At 36.9% G+C, this 20526-nt stretch overlaps 1 protein-coding gene across 5 annotated transcripts in view; it reads left to right on the forward strand.

Moving 5' to 3' along the window:
* The window catches only part of csmd3b (CUB and Sushi multiple domains 3b), a 414649-nt gene that overhangs the window by 192607 nt on the left and 201516 nt on the right, over positions 1-20526 (forward strand). For 3 of the 5 annotated variants that reach the window (XM_058378182.1, XM_058378183.1, XM_058378185.1), the window contains exon 7: positions 14778-14855. The exons of the other annotated variants lie outside the window; for them this stretch is intronic. In XM_058378182.1, coding sequence (XP_058234165.1) covers positions 14778-14855 — 78 coding nt within the window. The remainder of the gene's footprint in view (positions 1-14777; positions 14856-20526) is intronic. 5 annotated transcript variants of the gene reach the window in all.

The following is a 20526-nucleotide window of genomic DNA, read 5'->3' on the forward strand; positions in this document are numbered from 1 at the left end:
AAAAACGTTCCACAGTAATACCTACGATTTTTTTTATAGTTTGTTATTCCATAGCTTTACAGCTTTTACGTTACACTGAAACCATTTCTAATAAGTCTATAAATATATATATATATATTTATATGTAAACCTATTCAATTGTCCCCTTAAAATGTGCTTGCTTTTCCATGAACATGTAGAAGGTTAAGAACTAGAGAGATATATATTACTCCATTTCCCCTAACCTGAAACAGTGCTTCAACCAGAATAATGTAATTGTTTCTATTTGCTTCGCTCTGGTGGAGCACATGTCAGGGAAATGGAGGTGTCCTTGGTGTCATGGGAATGTATAGTGATAACATTAGCTAGCCAGTTAATTATGTTTTTGCACCAAGCAATATTAAAGCTAACGTCTGGTGTGACCTCTACTCAGTTCTTTTTTTTTTTACTAAGAAGTTCATCCTCCACTCAGCTCATCCTTGTGTTTTGAGTATATTATGTATTGTGACTAATTATTGCTATTAAATTATAAAATGGTAGATAAAAATTGATAATGGTTAAATCAACAAGATAAGCAATGGTAATAATTTGTCTAGTATCTAAAGCATACTTTATTTAAGTTAAAGTATGTGAATTTGTTGATAGTTTGTTGAATTCAATTACAAATAGAGAGGCAAGAGACAAGAAACGTACACACATAAAAGATAGAGAGAGTACAGCCTAGAATGGTAAGCATCAATAAAATCCAAAACATATATCAACTTGAAATGTAGTGAAAAAAAATCGATAGACATCAAGATAATGAATGGAAAGAGGTTTAATGACATACACAGTGAGTGAGGCATCTTTTTAGATCTTATTATGTGAAATGTGTAAAACATACTAACTCTAGCTAAACTACCATGCTAGCATTGAAGACGATACCTAGAGAAGCTTGATAGTTATGTTCTAATGGTGTCTCTTTGGTGGTTCATGATCCGTGAAGAGACTTCAGCGTTGTCAGCTTTGGCATTGATAGAGATCACAGAGGAAGCTGACAGGACAGGAAGTGGACAGTTCTCACTAGAAATCACATTGAAGGTCCAGTTAACCCACAGCTGAGTTAGCTTGTCCAGAGAGCATGGACAAGGCCTTTGTGACTCATGGTGCACATATGCTATCTTCACTAAAGGTCTGGAGTTCTCATGCACTTTTGCCATGTTGTATGGGTTGTAGACTTGGCTGAGGTTCTTACTATGACATGAAGTTGATGATCAGTGACCCTGGAGATGGAGATCTAATGCCCAGTGCACAGATATTTGTGAGTGTCTGTGCTTTATACTGATGAGTGATGAGGCAGGTCAGGGTTCCTGCCTCTCCTCATTTCATGGTGGTAATTGATTCTTGTTCAGATGGAAGTCTAATGGAATTCCAATTCATACTTTTCCAAGGCCTGCACTTTGGGGACACATTTTTTGCTTAGTAATAACATTCCAAGGTCATGAACCTGTTGTGTTTTGCATTCACAGAACTTGTTTGGTTCCAATTTCTAAGAAAAACAGAAGGATTTATAAGTACATGCAACTATCACATAAACAACACAGTATATGAAAAAGGAGGTAATGAATGTGCTGAGCAATTGAGTGTTCTGGTGACATAACACCAAAGATTTGCATAATTTTCTGTCTCATTGTCTTTCTGGGGAGACTGTCTTCAGTGTCTCCATTCTTTGCTCCTATGCAAAGAGTTCTGGTGTTAGACTTGAAGATAACCTCAGACGGGGTTAAAAGGGCATTTATGATCGCACTAGACAGGCAGGATGTGGAGTTCATGTAAGCAAGACCATGTGTTGACATTTCCTCGTAGGGTTCAGGAATTCCATGTATCTTGTGTTTATTTCTATAATCAGTAAATACAAACCAACTCAAACATGATGTGATATCAGTAATTATTTTCCTGTTATGATAATGCTGATTCACAGTGGAGCAGACATTTTGGCAAAATGTAATGGTTTGACATTTGTGTGCATGGCAAATGAAGCAGGCAGCCTAACCTAACAGTGAGTGTAATGAGAGCTACATGTCCAATCAGAAGGTTTAAACATCTGGAGTTTCTTTTTTATACTAAAGCAAAACAGGACAAAGTTAGGAAAAACTTTTCATTACTAATCAGCAGGTTCTCAGAGTTATCTTGTTCTTAATTCTCTCTTTTTTTTTTTTTATTATATATGGTGTTTATTAGTGCTTGCAATAGATGCAGCAGAAATATAAGAATTAAATACACTCTATGTCATGTAGAACTATTAAAGTTGATATACATATCAAATGACATATTGCAGTATTTTGAGTTTTTATTATTTAATAAATATTTATTAAATATTGTATTTTCATAGTTTCTAAGGATGGTATCCGTGTAACAGCGCAATCCAGACGTTTTGTATTTTTTTTAATCTGATCTGAAGAAGTGTTGAATTGTGCTTTCGAAAAATTTTCAAAACTCATCGTTTAGTGTCCAATCACATCAGCTTGTAGCTTCAGACTGTTTTTCTCTCTCTTTCTTTTTCCGTAATTACAGAATTACAGAGTTTTAATTAGTATAAAGAAACTCTCTAATCAGGATGACCCAAGAGAATAGATGATTGACTGATTCATATTAATTAAAAAGTTGTTTCATACCTAATAGATGTAGCATAATTTAGGACTGATAGCGTGATTGCACTCTCTTGCATTATGGAGTCATTAGGTGGTACTTAATGTGTAATATATTCATAGCAGAAATTTATATCAGCGTTTGAATAATAATGATGCACTGTCTGGTGAAGAGACCTGGGTTAATTGATCCAAGATAATTATCATTATCTGTTTTATTAAAAATACCGTTTGGTCCAGTGAAACAGGCTACACTGTTGGCCAGATCCACTGCCATTTTTACCCTGTATACTTCCAGATTATTATTAATCAGTTATTCACTTACAGCCATTATGCAATGAATATTTTGTAACTACAGTGAAACTAATAGGAAAGGTATATAGTTACACTTTGGAAAACTGGATAATAAAATTTAATGTTGAATTAACAGGGTGCTTAGGTTAGATTTTATATAGTATATTTACACAATATTAATATTAATTGCAGACCTCTATTAAATATCAAAAGCAAAATTGCAGTTTAAAAGTATAAAAAAAAGGAAAAGAAAGGGACCAGGTTTTGCTTTAATACCCTCCACCACTGTACGGAAGTCATATTGGTTTACTCCATGAATCTCTGGAGTCGCAGTAGCTTCTGACACAGACTTACATTTTTTTTTAAATTTATTTTCAGTGTAAGCCATAATTATAAAGGTTAATACATGAAACTGTTAAATATTATTATTATCAAAACTCACAACAAAGCAGCTACAGTACACGGTTATTCCCTAAGTTCTGTCTGCTCGGTTTTTCCGGCCCTCTGTGTGATATGTACTTTATCTGAAAGCTTATTTTAAAGCTATAGGACATTAAAGCGTTTGTCCTTGCAGATAGACAAACTACTGGGAGAAAAACGTTTTGTAACATTCTGATTAATCTCAAGGCTATAAACATTTAGACAGAATTCAAGGCTATATCCCAAACCGCAAAAGGCATACTAAGTAGTATGGTCTACTTAACAGTGACAGTAATGTAGTAACTCTTGCAACAATATCAGATACATCAGAGATACTGCAGTGTAACTATCCCCGTTCTGCAACATTGTGAACAGCAGATAACTGTCAGAACAAACTCTGTACAAATCCTCGGTAACTGCACAATGTGCTGTATTTACTGGACCACAGGATGAGTGTAGGTTACAAAGAGTGAGGCTGTGCATTTATCCAGGGCTGAGAGTCACAGTTAAGCCTGTTAACTTTAGGGAGCTCATTAAAATATAGTGTAGAATACAAAACAACATTTTTATAATTTTTTTGAGCACAGGGCTTAAATCATCCTGTGACTGAAATTTTAAATGTCAAAATGAGGAGAAACACACAAACACTTTCTGGAGATCTGGAGTTCAGATCTGGAAACAAACTAGGATTGAAATTATATAAATTGGCTATCATTTACATTATATTACCAAGTTTGTTGACACCTAACCATCACAACTATATGTGGTTGAAAGCACACAATTGTATAGAATGTCTTTGTGTGTTGTAGCAATTTCATTTCCCTTCACTGGAACTAAAAGGACCAAACTTGTTCCAGCATGACAATACTCCTGTGGCCCCGGTGTACAACACTAGCTCCATAGAGACACGGATGTCAAGGTTGGAGTTGAAGAACGTGAGTGGCCTGCACAGGGCCCTGACCCCAACCCCAATGAACACCTTCAGGATTAATTGGAACTATGATTGCTCCCCAGGCCTCCTCACCCGACAACAGTGCCTGACCTCACTAATGCCCTTGTGGCTGAATGAGCAGAAATCCCCATAGCCACACTCCAAAATCTAGTAGAAATCTTTCCCAGAAGAGTGGGGCATAAGATTACAGCAAAGGAAGTAAATTAAATATGAGATGCACATCAAGCACATATGATGGTCAGGTAGCTTTCCACAAAATTAGAGAACAAGTAAATGCATTAAATGTTCAGAAAAATACTTTGGCTTGAAATCCTTCTCTCTCTCTCTCTCTCTCTCTCTCTCTCTCAGCTTTTTAATTTTTACTTTATTAATATGTAGCATAACATTTCATCATAGGGACCAATAATAGAGGCCTGTACCTTGTAAAACATTATTAGTATTATTAGTATTAATTATTAGTAATTCATTCTCCAGGGATTAATCATATTTGTTCAGTTTTCAACACCTAAAATGTTCAAGTATGTAGAGACCAGTTATTATCTGACTCCATTACTGCCTGTTTTATCCATTATAAGTGATGAATACTCAAAAATGTCTAATATTTTAATTTGGCAGATGCTCAAGAAGTCACCTACAATCTTCCTGTCTTAATGTGTAGAAATTAGTAATCATACACATCCAGTCCCTTCTGTTTTTCCCATTAGAAATGGGAATGATTATAGCTAGCAGCTGTTTGAGGATGTGGATGTCTTTTCACACAGAGGACATTGCCTCTACAGTCAGGGTGATGCCAGCCAACTGTCTTCAATATATAGAATATAACACTTATAATTAATTTAGTACTTAACATTCATTTAGGGATGTGGCTTGCCATTAAGCGTGCCATTAAGGCTCCCAAGGTAAAATAAAACGTTAATTTAAGAAGAATTTAATTAAATTTAAAGGAGGTAAATAAAAGCTTGTGTAGATTTTTAAATATTTTGCATTTTTTTTATTAATAAGTGTGCTCTAGCTCTATACATACTATTAACAGTTTTTTTTTTATTGTGTTATATTTCGCAGCACAATTAGAAATCAGAAATAGTTAAATAATTGTTAATAATTATCATGAATAATGAATTACATTAAGGAACTCATTCAAATCATTAAGAAATTGCCCAAATAATAATATTTGTTGCTCTAAATTGCACATTAATAACGATAGTCTATGCCAGCTTAACAAAATGGAAAAACATGTTACTGTAATTTTGATACTTGGAGAACAAGAATAATGAGCAAGAGTAGAATACAATGTCTTCAGTTCAGGGTCAGAAAAGCCACGCACTGAATAACACTGTTTTCATTTACATGGAAACTAAAGTCAATGTTAGACACCACCCTCACAGTGTAAACAGCTTCTGTAAGGAAGCAGAGTTCACTCATCATCTATAATTTAAAACTGTACTAAACCTTCATCTCTCCATACTACATGTTAAGCATAAAAACTCCCTGGGGTGAAGCATATGTGAAACCCTAATAGCTGCCATTAGCTCTAGAGTGCCTCAGATGATTTGAACCAAAGAGATCTATCCAAGTCTTCACTTAAAACTGACTTTAAAGAAGCTTTTAAATGAGGTAATGCTCCTCACAAGCCTAAGAGCAGTAATGTTCTTATTGATCTTTGTCAATTTATCACCTTTTCTTACTGTTTCATTTAAAGTGTCCTGTTTAATGATTAGCTGATTTGGCTGGATTTTAAATAAGACACTCAAAGTGCAATCTGGCCATATGAGTCTTTTTTTTTATGTAATATGTTATGATTCCTTTGATATTGCTAAAGCTAGCATGCAAAGTCTCTTAAATACCACTTGACTAGAAGAAAATCAGGGAGTTTGAACCCATTTTCAGGCACAGTTAGGCCACATTCTGCTTGATAAAGCTTGTGTGTGCACGTCTTACCTTATAAAGCATGCTAATGGATTTGAGGGCAGATGAAGTTGGCATAAAAAAAATTGAGGAGAACGATGGAGGAGAAATGGGAATTGTGCCTCATTGTAAACTCATTGTATATTCTTTTCAGTATTAATCTTCTGTTTACCTGCATCATAAAACAGTTGCAAATCAATCGCATCAATTGCAAAAAGCATCAACTGGTTACTGTACATGCTCCTGTTTTCATCTCCGAATGAATTCAGGTCAAGAAAATGAGAAGTAGTATATACAGTATCTTCTTCTTCTTCTTTCGGCTTTTTCATCTTCTGCATCCTCAACACTTACACCCACTAGCTTCATATCCTCATTTATTACATCCATATACCTCCTCTTTGGCCTTCCTCTTTTCCTCCTGCCTGGCAGCTCCATGTCCAACACTCTCCTACCAATATACTCACTCTCCCTCCTCTGGACATGTCCAAACCATCTTAACCTGGCCTCTCTAACTTTGTCCCCCAAACGTCCAACATGAGCTGTCCCTCTGATGTACTCGTTCCTAATCCTGTCCAACCTTGTCACTCCCAAAGAGAACCTCAACATCTTCAGCTCTGCTACCTCCAGCTCTGACTCCTGTCTCTGTCTCAGTGATACTGTCTCTAAACCATACAGCCTGGCTGGTCTCACCACTGTCCTGTACACCTTCCCCTTGATTCTTGCTGAAATTTTTCTATCACACAGAACTCCCGACACCTTTCTCCACCCATTCCAACCTGCCTGCACTCGCTTCTTTACCTCTTTCCCACACTCTCCATTACTCTGGACTGTTGACCCCAAGTACTTAAACTCCTGTACCTTCTTCACCTCTTCACCCTGTAATCTTACTGTTCCACTTCCCTCCCTGTCATTCACACATAAGTACTCAGTCTTACTACCACTGACTTTCATTCCTCTTCTCTCCAGCGCAAACCTCCGCCTCTCCAGGTTTTCCTCCACCTGCTCCCTGCTCTCACTACAGATCACAATATCATCTGCAAACATTATTGTCCAAGGAGACTCCTGTCTGACCTCCTCTGACAACTGCTCCATCACCATAGCAAACAGGAAGGGGCCCAGGGCCGATCCCTGATGCAGTCCCACCTCCACTTTGAACTCCTCTGTCCGACCTACAGCACACCTCACCACTGTCCTGCTCCACTCATACATGTCCTGCACCACTCTGACATACTTCTCTGCTACTCCTGACTTCCTCATACAGTACCACAGCTCTTCTCTTGGCACCCTGTCATACGCTTTCTACAAGTCTACAAACACACAGTGCAACTCTATCTGACCATCCCTATACTTCTCCATCAACATTCTCAGAGCAAGTAGTATATACAGTGTATGTACCCTAAATATTGAAATCTGATTCAAATCTAGAAATACATTTTCATGTGCATTACACATATTCCGAGCAAAATTTACATGCAAGTGCAAACGTCTGTCGTCGAGTTCACACTACTGCACAAGGTATTTGAGTCTAACTGGGAAAATTGTCGAATTCAGGTGTTTACATGGCTGATTTCTTCCTGATTCATATCTACACCACCGCTTTAAATTCAGATCGATTGAGGTGTTTACATGAAGGCTTTTCAGTCCGATTGTCAAACTGATGACTAACCAATTATTAGGTGACATGTAAACATAGTGAGTGCTGTTCAAAAGTATATATATTATTATATTATTTTTCCTAAAGTTACATTTAAGCTACAAACTAGTATTAGATTACTAGTACTAGATTAACCCACATCACTCGACTGATCACATGATCTCTTATCAAGCACACTTAAGTACTTTGACTATAATATTACTAAGCCTCTTGCATTGCTCCTTGCTTTTCCCGGTTTAGTTTTTGCCTCGAAATATCGCTCTGCCCTTTCATTCTTGGAAAATAAACCTCTTTTTGTATCTTATCTGTGCATGGCAGACACACATTTATGAAAATAAAATGTGTAACAACATGAAAGAGCTTTAGGATGGTGAAAAAAACTATTTAGGAGAAATGTGCATTTTAGTACTGCTTGTCTATTGGGCCACTTACACATCTGGGAGCCCTGGACATAGCAAGTGTGTCACAGACACATTCATTTCGCATCTAACAGAAAAATACAGGAATGTTTACATTTCCTTAATGTTACTACAGCTGCAGTTGACAACAAAAAATGGGTACAGTTTAATTACTTACTTTCATACCAAGTAGCACATTCTGTACACAGCATTTTCTTTTCAATACCCTAAACCTAGGAAAGGTTCCAGGCCCCTGCGACCCTGTGTGGGGAAAAGCGATACAGAAAATGAATGAATATCCGCCATATTAATGCCCTCCATATCATAATTTTTTTTTTCTACCATGGGAGTCATCATTATTAAAATATTTATCTCTTCATTATTAGACTTTTTTTTCTTGATGGCTATGTATGGTTGATCGCTTTCATTTGACAGGGGCATTTAAACTGCAATTTGCACTTCATGCAGAACACATTTAGTAGGCGGTCCCAAGTGCATGAATGAATGTTTGCATGATGAGCTACAGTCTAAGTAAATTGAACATTAATATCACTTTCACTGGGGTTTTGCTTTGCAGCTCTTCATATATGTGCAGTACACCTGACCTTTAGTGTAAGCTATTGCTCACAAGTTGGTCTGACCTTGAGATAATAAGATGATGATTTATCCCAGTATAAGAAATGGTCCAAGGTGTTTAAAAAAAATCAAAAGCTTCCTGGAAGCTTTAGTGTTGATAGTATAGGCTGATGTGTAGTACAGTGCAGTATAGTCTAGTTCAGTGTGGTGTAAGGTAGTGTATTGTGTCATATAATACAGTTTAGTGTAGTACAGTATAGTGTAGTCAAATCAAGAGTCAAGTAGCTTTTATCATTTCAACTATATATATATATATATATATATATATATATATATATATATATATATATATATATATATATATATATAGTTGAAATGATAAAAGCTACTTGACTCTATATATATATATATATACACTATATTGCCAAAAGTATTCGCTCACCCATCCGAATAATCAGAATCAGGTGTTCCAATCACTTCCATGGCCACAGGTGTATAAAATCAAGCACCTAGGCATGCAGACTGTTTTTACAAACATTTGTGAAAGAATGGGTCGCTCTCAGGAGCTCAGTGAATTCCAGCGTGGAACTGTGATAGGATGCCACCTGTGCAACAAATCCAGTCGTGAAATTTCCTCGCTCCTAAATATTCCACAGTCAACTGTCAGCTGTATTATAAGAACGTGGAAGTGTTTGGGAATGACAGCAACTCAGCCACGAAGTGGTAGGCCACGTAAACTGACGGAGCGGGGTCAGCGGATGCTGAGGCGCATAGTGCGAAGAGGTCGCCAACTTTCTGCAGAGTCAATCGCTACAGACCTCCAAACTTCATGTGGCCTTCAGATTAGCTCAAGAACAGTGCGCAGAGAGCTTCACGGAATGGGTTTCCATGGCCGAGCAGCTGCATCCAAGCCATACATCACCAAGTGCAATGCAAAGCGTCGGATGCAGTGGTGTAAAGCACGCCGCCACTGGACTCTAGAGCAGTGGAGACGCGTTCTCTGGAGTGACGAATCGCGCTTCTCCATCTGGCAATCTGATGGACGAGTCTGGGTTTGGCGGTTGCCAGGAGAACGGTACTTGTCTGACTGCATTGTGCCAAGTGTAAAGTTTGGTGGAGGGGGGATTATGGTGTGGGGTTGTTTTTCAGGAGCTGGGCTTGGCCCCTTAGTTCCAGTGAAAGGAACTCTGAATGCTTCAGCATACCAAGACATTTTGGACAATTCCATGCTCCCAACTTTGTGGGAACAGTTTGGAGCTGGCCCCTTCCTCTTCCAACATGACTGTGCACCAGTGCACAAAGCAAGGTCCATAAAGACATGGATGACAGAGTCTGGTGTGGAAGAACTTGACTGGCCTGCACAGAGTCCTGACCTCAACCCGATAGAACACCTTTGGGATGAATTAGAGCGGAGACTGAGAGCCAGGCCTTCTCGTCCAACATCAGTGTGTGACCTCACAAATGCGCTTCTGGAAGAATGGTCAAAAATTCCCATAAACACACTCCTAAACCTTGTGGACAGCCTTCCCAGAAGAGTTGAAGCTGTTATAGCTGCAAAGGGTGGACCGACGTCATATTGAACCCTATGGATTAGGAATGGGATGTCACTTAAGTTCATATGCGAGTCAAGGCAGGTGAGCGAATACTTTTGGCAATATAGTGTATATATATATAGCTGATGTAGTACACAGTGATGCTACATAAAACAACATATAGCTATGGACTAAAAGTAAGTGGTCCAAGCCACATAAAGTGCATCGTGTGCAACATGGTAAAAAACAGTACAGGACAGATACACAAATTACAAAACAAATATGGCCAACCAGTATACATTCTGTACAGCATGTTATTCAGTACAATGTGCAAAACTAAGAAACCTGTAAACAAAGTGGGTTAGTGTAGTTTAGTGTAGCATAGTATTGTGTAGTATATAGTATACAGAGAGATATTTTAAAACCTACACAAAATCCAAAGCATACAGAAATAGGGAGAATAACCCCAGACTCCCAAGGGTTAAAATAAACTGTATCTAATTTAATATAATTATGTATCTATATTCTGTATCTATATTCTGCAAATTATTCCAATCAGTCAGTTATTTTATTCCTTATTTTTATGGACACTCACTTACTGGCATGATAGGCCTACAGTATATTATGTTAAAGTTACCATTATCAAAACAGCCCAAGAATATAGCTGGAGTTTTGCAGAACTTATCAATTCAAATCTATTGGTCTAAAATGTAAGAATAGACTGGAAAAACTGGAAGCAAATTCCTTTTCATCTCACAGTAAAACAATGTAAGACAGTGAACTTCGACACAGATGTGTTCCAACACTAGTATTTGACTTTGACAGGTTTACCAAGACATTGTTTCTCATAAGTGTTAAAGAAAATATGTGCAGCTACAACTTTTAAATAGTGCGCTATAATTAAATTAAAATGTACTTTTTTTTTAATGAATTCTTTTAGTATCATTTTCTGCTAACCTGAAACATTTCCTTTCTCATTTGGTTTTATTTGTTTATGGAAATGGGCTACCCCACAGGGCATCCTGTAGATGTGCGGTAATAAAATCTAGTTTTACTTTTTCATTTCTTCAAATGTTTTTATTTTCCTTGTTTGTTTTTTTGTTTGTCTTTTTATCTTTATTCTGTGTGGAGGCATTGAGATCAGAGGCTTGAGAATGTTCAGGAATGTCTAATTATTGTTTTCATTATTTTTGACACTTGACCATATTGTATGATTGCAGCAGTATTGGTCCAGTATTGATGTTTTTTGTTCTATAAATCAGTTCTCAAATATCTCAATTCGGTTGAGTAACTGATATTTTTCTAAGTACTGCTTTGGGTTAAACATCAAGGGCCATTTTGGTGGGAAAAAGAGAGAAGGAGAAACTTTATTTGATTTTATTTTTATCATACTGTTACTGGGTATGACCTGCTCTGCTCTCAGGGCAACTTCAGTTCCTCATGGTATGATTTCCACAAGGTGTTGGAAACATTCCTTTGAGATTCAATGAGCCTCTACCCACTCTAGTCTCAGTCTTCTGCTGTTGCCTCAAGGTTCGACGTGCACTCTGAGATGCTATTCTGTTCAGCACAGTTGTAAAGAGTGGTTATTAGAGTTACCATTGCGTTCCTGTCAGCATGAACCAGTCTGGCCTCAGGCGTTTCTCGTATATATATATTTTTTCTTCATAAAACTACCATACTGAGTAGTCTGTTGTATGTGACAGTCCTAGGAGATCAGCAGTTTGTGAATTCTCAACCCATATAACAATGCCACAGACAAAGTCACCGAGATCTGTTGTTTAATGTGAGCATTATCTGAGGCTTAACTGAGTGATTTTGTGCATTGTTCTGCTGCCACACGATTGGTTTGTGGGTGATTGCATAATTGAGCAGATATATAAGTGTGGCTGGTGTGCTGTGATAGACGTATTTTATAGATATTATTCCATGATATTTATGAAGCTGTGCTTGATAGGTGACTCAGAGGTATAGGTTAAGTTGATTGACAGCTAGAACTGGTGCCTTTGCACTATGGATGCATAAGCACTTAACATTACCTGACTGCTTTAAGTACAGTTTCTCAAATATTTGACATTATGGAATATAGGTTCCTCTCAAAGATGGTTAAAATGCTCTAGTAATTGTAATGTAAAGTAAAGTTTTATGCATTAACTTCTTCTCCCACATAGACCACCACTAGTATGGTTATTGCTCAGAATGTGTCCACATTTTCCCATTGCATGAGCAATGTGCTTTTATGTAAACTATTATATGGCCTTTATTGCAAAGCATTGTGAGTCTGTAAACAAGATAATGTGCAGTGGGTTGATTTATTAGGAATAAGTCTGAGGTATTCATTCCATTGAAAAGGACAAATCATATAGAGAAATTGATAGCATAGATATCAGTCTTACCAGCATGGGGCATCCATTGTATTTCAGAACATCTCATTGTTTGATTTCATTCACAGTTATTGATAACACCTTTATTTTGTGCATAACCAGCAGAAATAGCAATTGATAATTAACACAGGGAATTCTGTAATCCAAAAAATAAGAACAGAGGAAGTCTGAGATGTAATATTGGTGTCTTCTGAAAAAAAACTGAACAGGATTTCTAAAGCTACACTTTTAAACATTTGGTTAGTTCACGGAACAGTTCATTATATGAATATATACATACATTTCCTTCAAAGTAATTCTGACAGACTGGGCGGTCCTGATTTATACCTCTGCTGTTGTCATGGACTGGAGGCAGATTTGATGTAAGTTTCAGTCAGTACAACAGGCGGGATTTAAACTTAAGGCAAACAGAGCAATGCAGGTCAATCAAAATCAAAATGAAGGGCAGAATTTAAAAAATAATCATAATGAACCGAGAAAACAAAACAGAAATACTCATTGGAATCGTCAAACCTTACAAAGATACATGAATGAACTGGTAAGTGAGGTTTAACAGGGAAACACAGGCTGGGGAATGAAAACGATCTGATGTCAGGACTGAACTGAATTGTGGATTGGTGGTGGATTAAGATGAGAGTCTGATGTATTTGTGTGTCTGTTTTTGTAGAACTTATTTGAGTATAAGCACAGTGTAATCTGATGCAGGAAATGTATCGTCAATTGATTTTATTACACATGTAGTGTATCACTAGTTAATTTGTTAGCTTTGTAATCAGTGTTGTTAATGTGCCAAATGTCATTATGTAAGGGTGGGCAAACATCTATTTCCGATTTCTATCTCCATTTAAAAAGGAAAAAAAAGAAAGAGAGAGAGAACACTTGGTTTGAGAAGCACATCTTCAGTAGAAGATGGAGTGTGAATACTAAAAGTATAAAACAGGAGTGTGCTTCAGAAGTGTGGTGACTGTGCCTTTTGTACCCTTTTGTGCTTTTATAGCTGCCTTCTCTCTTCTTCTCTCTCATTCTCCTCTTGATCTCACACACACGATGATGGAAAGCTCTCTCTCTCTCTCTCTCTCTCTCTCGTATTGTCTTCCCTCGTCACTCAAGGGACTCACATTGAAGTTTACCACGAGAAACCTATTTCCGGCTTGAGTTTACTCTGTAATAACAGTTTCAGACTCAATGATTGGACAGAAGATCATTTGAATTAATAAGATGCTTGTTAAGCCAGGAGATGATGCCACCGAAACACAGTATATGTTAAAGACTTGAACTTGAATGTTTGTCCCTTTGACAGCTTTTGAGTTGCTCATATATTTGCCACACTGTCACTTCATTTACAAATTTGATGACATTGGTTGTGCTGCAACGAATGTCACTTGACATCTGTTATGTTAAATGCACTCAGTAGATGTAATGTATAATTCCATTACATGCATCATGTCTGAAAGAGAAAGCATTTCTGAAAATGTGAATGTTTTCCAATGCTCTGATTATTATTATTATTATTATTATTATTATTATTATTATTATTATGCCTGACATTTCTAACAGGACTTCTGTGTAACCTCTTAGGTGATGGGCTTATCCACTGGCTCACTTTAAAATCAACTGTGTGTGTTTGTGTTAGTGTGTTTAAGAGTGAGACAGAGACAGACCGACTGAGACAGAATTGACAGATGACTTATGGCCCTAAAGACCATTTAGACACCCAAAGCCATGTCTGATCTATAAGATGATGTGGGCATACAATTTGAAAACTCTCCATCAATTTCAAGGTTGACAGATGAACAGAAGTCCTGTCCTGCTTCTTTATTAATCTTTTCTCTCCCTTCCCTTTTCATTCCAGCACACTCTTGCTTTGATTTCCATTTGCGCAGCACATTGGGAAGTTTACTGCTGTATTTATTTATTTTTTGTTTTGTTTTTTTGTTTTTTTTTGCTTTTCATAAGCTTGATGACCCTTTCTTTCCTTAATGCTGACAAATTAATTTGTGACCTGTTTCACCTGATTTTTATGTTTTTTTGTTTGTTTGTTTTCCTCTTGAACTAGTGAAAAGGTCCGTAGATTTTAAATCTAGAGGAGTAAAATTATTTCCTGGCAAAGACAACAACAACAAGTTTTCTATCTGTGAGTGCACCCTTTGTTACTCTTTTATGGTAAATTTGTGGTATGCTCTTTTTGTTTGTTTGTTTGTTTCCTTTTTTCACTTTGTTTTGCATTTTTGTGTTGTGTTGTTGGTGTGGTTCATACATTCAGTTTGAATTCATTTTTTTCATTGCTTTGTTTGGGCATCGTAACTTGCTAATGTTGTTTGCATGAATGGTCTCTCTTGCCATCTTCAAACCAGCAACTTGTGTTTGTGTTAATAGTTTGATGCATTAGCATTAGCTCTGGCACTGTGCAGCCCTGAATCGAGTCACTCAAAACAAACCTTTTCAAACACTTTCTTATAAAGCAGGTAAGTGCGAAACTGGATCATTTTGAGAGTTGTCTTGTTACTATATAACGTACACAGGAATGCCAGACAGGATGTAGGTATTACAAGAAAAAAATGGACATAACCTGATTACCTGATTTAGCAGAACGAGGTGGTAAGTCAAATATTTTCAATGTTATACCACACAAGCAGGGATGCACACTGGGAAAATTGGTAAGTTCCAACAAATGTTGTCCATATAAGACTGCATGGCAATGAATACTTGTTCTATATATATACAGTAAAGCTGTGTTTAATATAGTTACTGTAAAAGCCTATAATCAAGGACAAATAATCAAGAAAAGTAAACAGTAGATATGAGGGGAAAAAACAATGAGAAGTGAGCTAATTCCATAGGGCTCTGATGTTTTGAAGGGATAGATGAGGTCTTTGCATTTCCTTACTTCATTATTCCCGTAGCAACAGCTAGCAATACAAGCACTTCATTTGAACTACATCTACAATTATTACTGAAGTACACTGCGGTGATTCTTCCTCAGATTTCTACTATTTTACTCCTAACCTGCTACAAGCAAGCAATTAAAATCTCACTGGACTCTATCTCTGTTCCAATTAGCGACATTTATTTGGACCAAAACCAGACTCCCTGGCCACATCACCTTTATTTAGAGATGATTGAGAGATAAAAGCTTTGCTACCTTCATACCCAGGAAAGTCAACAGCCCGTATGACCTCACAGTGGAGTCCTGTCTCTTTACCTGAATTGCAGAACGTGCAGAATGTCAATGGTGATGGTACTTTTTAAATTCAGGGTTTTAACACACACTTAATTGAGGTATTTTTAAATTCATGGGAAATGCTAAAAACAAAAGCTTACTGCACTTTAGATGCCTCACAAAGACAACAAAGGCAAAAGAACTGTTCATTCCAACTCTAAAAAAAAAAGTCATCAACGTAGATAACGATCTGAAACGAACTTCTACAAAGCTCTCAGTTATCCAAAAGTCTTAAACGTATATATACATGAAACTCAGTCCTAAAGAATTTACTGCTGTTATTGACAGTAGCCTTTTATTTCCAGTGTTTAAGACTCATTGTAATTACGCTGTCCGAACGTCTCAAGGTTCTGAAGTCGATGGAAACCTCGTTGAATTCCACAAAATTATTCGAGGCACCAAAGACACAATTCTTCAGCGGGAGAATTTCAAGCACTTTTTCATCTGTTTCTGTGAAAGAGAAACTGTCAATCTTTTTCAAAAACTTCCAATCTATTTAAAGAAGAATACGTATCCTTGAAAAAGTCAACAAATCATGTGGCACTCTGATCAAGCAAACGGTGGTACACTTCTTGTTTGGAGAAAATGTCTTTACGTCATGGAAGCAGAGACTCAAATTTCTGATTCCAGCTTCTTCACGATGCCTGAAACATCACAGACCGATGGGAATAACTCATATGGAGAATAAGCAAAGATGGAGATTAAGTAATTTCCACCACTGCATGATACAGGCTGTGAGAATATGCATAAAGTGTAAGGGTAAGCATGTAGGTCATATGTTGTCAATAATAAGTAATTAAGTATAATTAAATAATAAGGTAAACTAGTAAATAAGTCAAATTAATTATATGTAGCTTTGTCATCACTGGAGTCAGACTTTTCGGACACCCTGTACTGTAGGCGGATCGACAGTCACATCAGTCCCCAGCTGCTGTCTTTTATCCATTCATAAACGTGGTTCATCCTCAATGCAGCCGTTTTTATCTTCTCCCATAAGTACCCAAAGAAAACACTCCTGGCTGCACCATTGTTGTTGCTTGTTCTTGTCCTACAGAAATAATATCTCAGTTTCTGGATGGCGTTTTCCAACTCATTGTTCACTCTTTACATATAATTGTTAATCCTTCAACAAGAGCAGTTCCTGAACAAAAATGCTCTACTTTTGTCTAAAAGTAAAGTCTATATACCGTTCAGCCGTCTCTAATGAAGTCACACTGAGAAACTGGTTCCCGATGCGTGACTGGAGAATAATCCACACAATGCCATTGTCTCAAGATGATCAAACTTGTCTTAATAATAAATTGATTCACTCTCAGGACTGAGGAGTCGGATTAGGCAATAAAATGGCACCTTCCTATATGAAACCTATGGAACAATTTACTGTACATGAACTCATACTCTTCCTGTAGTAAAACAATTGAAATGTGTCATTGCCAGCAATTTTTCCAAAGTGCTCCAGCTTTTCATTTCCTCCTTCTCCACATTTCACTGTGAGCATTTGGACATCTCTTAAAACCACTATCGAAGGGAATCCTACAGACACTCATTCATACTTACAGTACAACTCTTCCCATCCTGAGCACTTCAAATATTCCATTATTTCTTCCCAGATACTGAGATATAACTAGATTTGCACCGAGTTTATCGATTTCTTCCAGACATAGGAGAAACGTCTGATTATTTTTATAACTCTTGGATCTCTTTGAAAGTCATAGATGAAGCCATGACCTGTGTTGAAAGTATTGAGAGAACTGTTGAGAGAACACATGCACTAACTTTAAACAATCCACTGCTAAGATGGAGAGAATTCCTTTGGTGCTCACTTCATCATCTCGCTAATAAAACAGCACCGGACACAGCATTATTGACATCTCGGTTTGCAGTGCCAGTTGTTCCTGTGGGAGCGAAAAAAGAGCTCGTCTACGGTCTCTGAACTTTGGAACCCTGTGGAATAAATGTTGTGTTTCGACAAACAACTGTTGCTTCATCAGCTATCATGAACATCAAGTGGATTCATCTCCTACAGCCGCAAAAGAACTTTGTTTGCACAGATGATTAAGAACTTTTGTTCTGTTTCTCTGGAAACTTTGTGAGCTATGCGGAACTGCTACTAAATTAAGGTTTACAGTTATTAGTAGGGTAAATATTTTACAGCAAGTAATATAAACATAATATATTCTATATGATTTTTTTTTATTTGGTCTGAATAGCCAGACACAGAATATTCCAGTTTTTCCAGCACTTTCCTGCTTTTGTGTTGTATTAATTTAAACTGTGTTTCCAGTTATCACACCATCACTCTGTATATATTTCCAATTATACTGTAATTCCCTTCAAATATCTAGAACAAGTCAGGCATTTTAGTAGCATTTAATTATCCTGTTTTGCTAGCCATCCTAGTTATTTCCTTAACATTTTCTCCTTAATAGCTAAAACCTGTCTGGCATTTTAGTGTACTAGTTCAGTGGTTCTCAAAGTCCTCATGACCTCTCAGGCAGATAACATTATTTCTCTATCTCAACACTTACAAGCACAGTAAAAATGTGGAGCATCTGGTTTGTGATCCAGCGCTTTAGTTTTAGATCCGTCTGTTTTTAACTCATAATAATTACCCAGTACTGTTACACACACTTACTTGAGTAATGAGTGTAGAGGACTGTAAAAGAAATTGTTAATTGTGTTTCTACGGCAAGCTTTTAAATCTATAGTGAAAGTATTTTGGGCACCAGCTTATTTCTATAACAGCTTTGAAATCCGAGCTAAAGTTAAAGAGTGAAAAAGGGATGCTCTGTAGTGAAACATACAAATTATACTGTAATGATTTAAATTGGAATTTAATGTAATATGTTTTTACACTGATTCTACACTGTAAAACATTTCAAGATGGTTAAACTTAAAGTTCAACTCACAAGTAGGCAAGATAATGGTGCTAAGTTTAATTTTTGGACACTTCTAAACCTGAGTTCAAAATGCAAAACTTGTCATGACAATTGGAGTTAAAGAGAACTTATTGGGTCTCTCTTACAGGCCTTAAAATAACTTGGAATCACTCCATTGCCCTTCACTTTCTCACAGAAAGAAATCACGTTTTGTGCAGCACAGTCTGAGACAAGGTTACTAATACCTGCAGGGTCAGACTGGGTCAATACACATTGAACTGTGGATAGTCGTCTATTAGACTGACCTATAATTGAACCCTCTTTCTCAGCCATGCAGCCAACAAGTCAAGTAGGACATTGAAACAGATGAACTCACGTCATATTGCCCTCAGTTCTTTGCACATTTGCACTTGTGATAGCATTTGTACTTTATTGTATGGCTGGTGTGTCATTGCACTCCACGGACAGTAATGGAAAGCATCGTCTTGAGTCAGAGATAAAAATGCTTTATTGTGCTCAGTTAGAGGAATATCATACAAGTAACTAAAGTTACACGAGTACTTCATACTGATCAGTAACTCCATCATAGTATTTTATGACTACAAGTACAATTCAGCAGCGCTCTACTGGGAAGTTTTATTTACTATGACACTCAGGGCACCTGGCTATCACATTTTATGGAATTTTATATATAAGTTGCTGATCAGTCAAGAGCTTTCCATACCTCTGTACCAGTAATCTACTAGAGATAATAATTCATTTGGTACTACATTCTGTGAAGGCTCTATACATATATAATGAAGTATGAACACGTAACACATCTTGCATTCCTAAGGCATTCGAAGTTATAATTATTTATGAAAATGCATTACACTTTATAGTAATAGACAGCACACTGCATATTAAGTACAGTACTGAGAACAAAGGAACTCACTCTCATTTATAATAATCTATTATTCTCTGCTCATTGCTCTATGGCTTTTAATAACTCCAACACATCTGACTATTTATTAGTCTGTGTTTTATTGCTATTTATAATATGCTTGATGCAACTGGGGTTAATAGCACCGTGAGAAATGTAATAAATGTAAATTCTGCAGGTTTATTAAATAAGAAATAACACCATGCTGTTATATGAATATAATCCATAATTATGCAGCGTGGGTGTTTCTGAAGTGGATTATTTTCATGTGAAAGCATCTTCTAAAGTCTTATATCACTTATACCAGCGATGTGGACCCGACTGAAATTTTTCATTTAGTAATTAACGATACATTGGACTTTTTAACCATTTATTGTTTAGCTGCAAGTCAGGTTAGTGTTATCAGTTATAACCTTGTCATTAACTCATCAGCCTTTCCTATGTTCCCTCCCTTGGAGTTAATGGACAGAAAAAGCCCTCAGCTTGTCATGTGACTAAGAAACCAGAAAACGCAAAGCCCTTTGTCCTGAAGACTCTTCTCTCCTACTGTATACTGATCGTTACAAGGCCATGTTACTCGACATCTCCTTCTATGTTAAATAAACCCACACCATATCAACGATTATACACTTTCTTTGTTACAAAAAACCACATTAACAGCAAAAAAGAAAAAAAAAAGTTTATTATTAGCCTTACAATATGCGAAGCATCTGCTTTACACGTCCATGATCTATGTATTAGCACAAGTGCATTAATAATGTGATTTATGTTACAGCTGGACCTT

The sequence above is a fragment of the Hemibagrus wyckioides genome, linkage group LG24 (assembly GCF_019097595.1).
Source record: "Hemibagrus wyckioides isolate EC202008001 linkage group LG24, SWU_Hwy_1.0, whole genome shotgun sequence".
NCBI lineage: Eukaryota > Metazoa > Chordata > Actinopteri > Siluriformes > Bagridae > Hemibagrus > Hemibagrus wyckioides.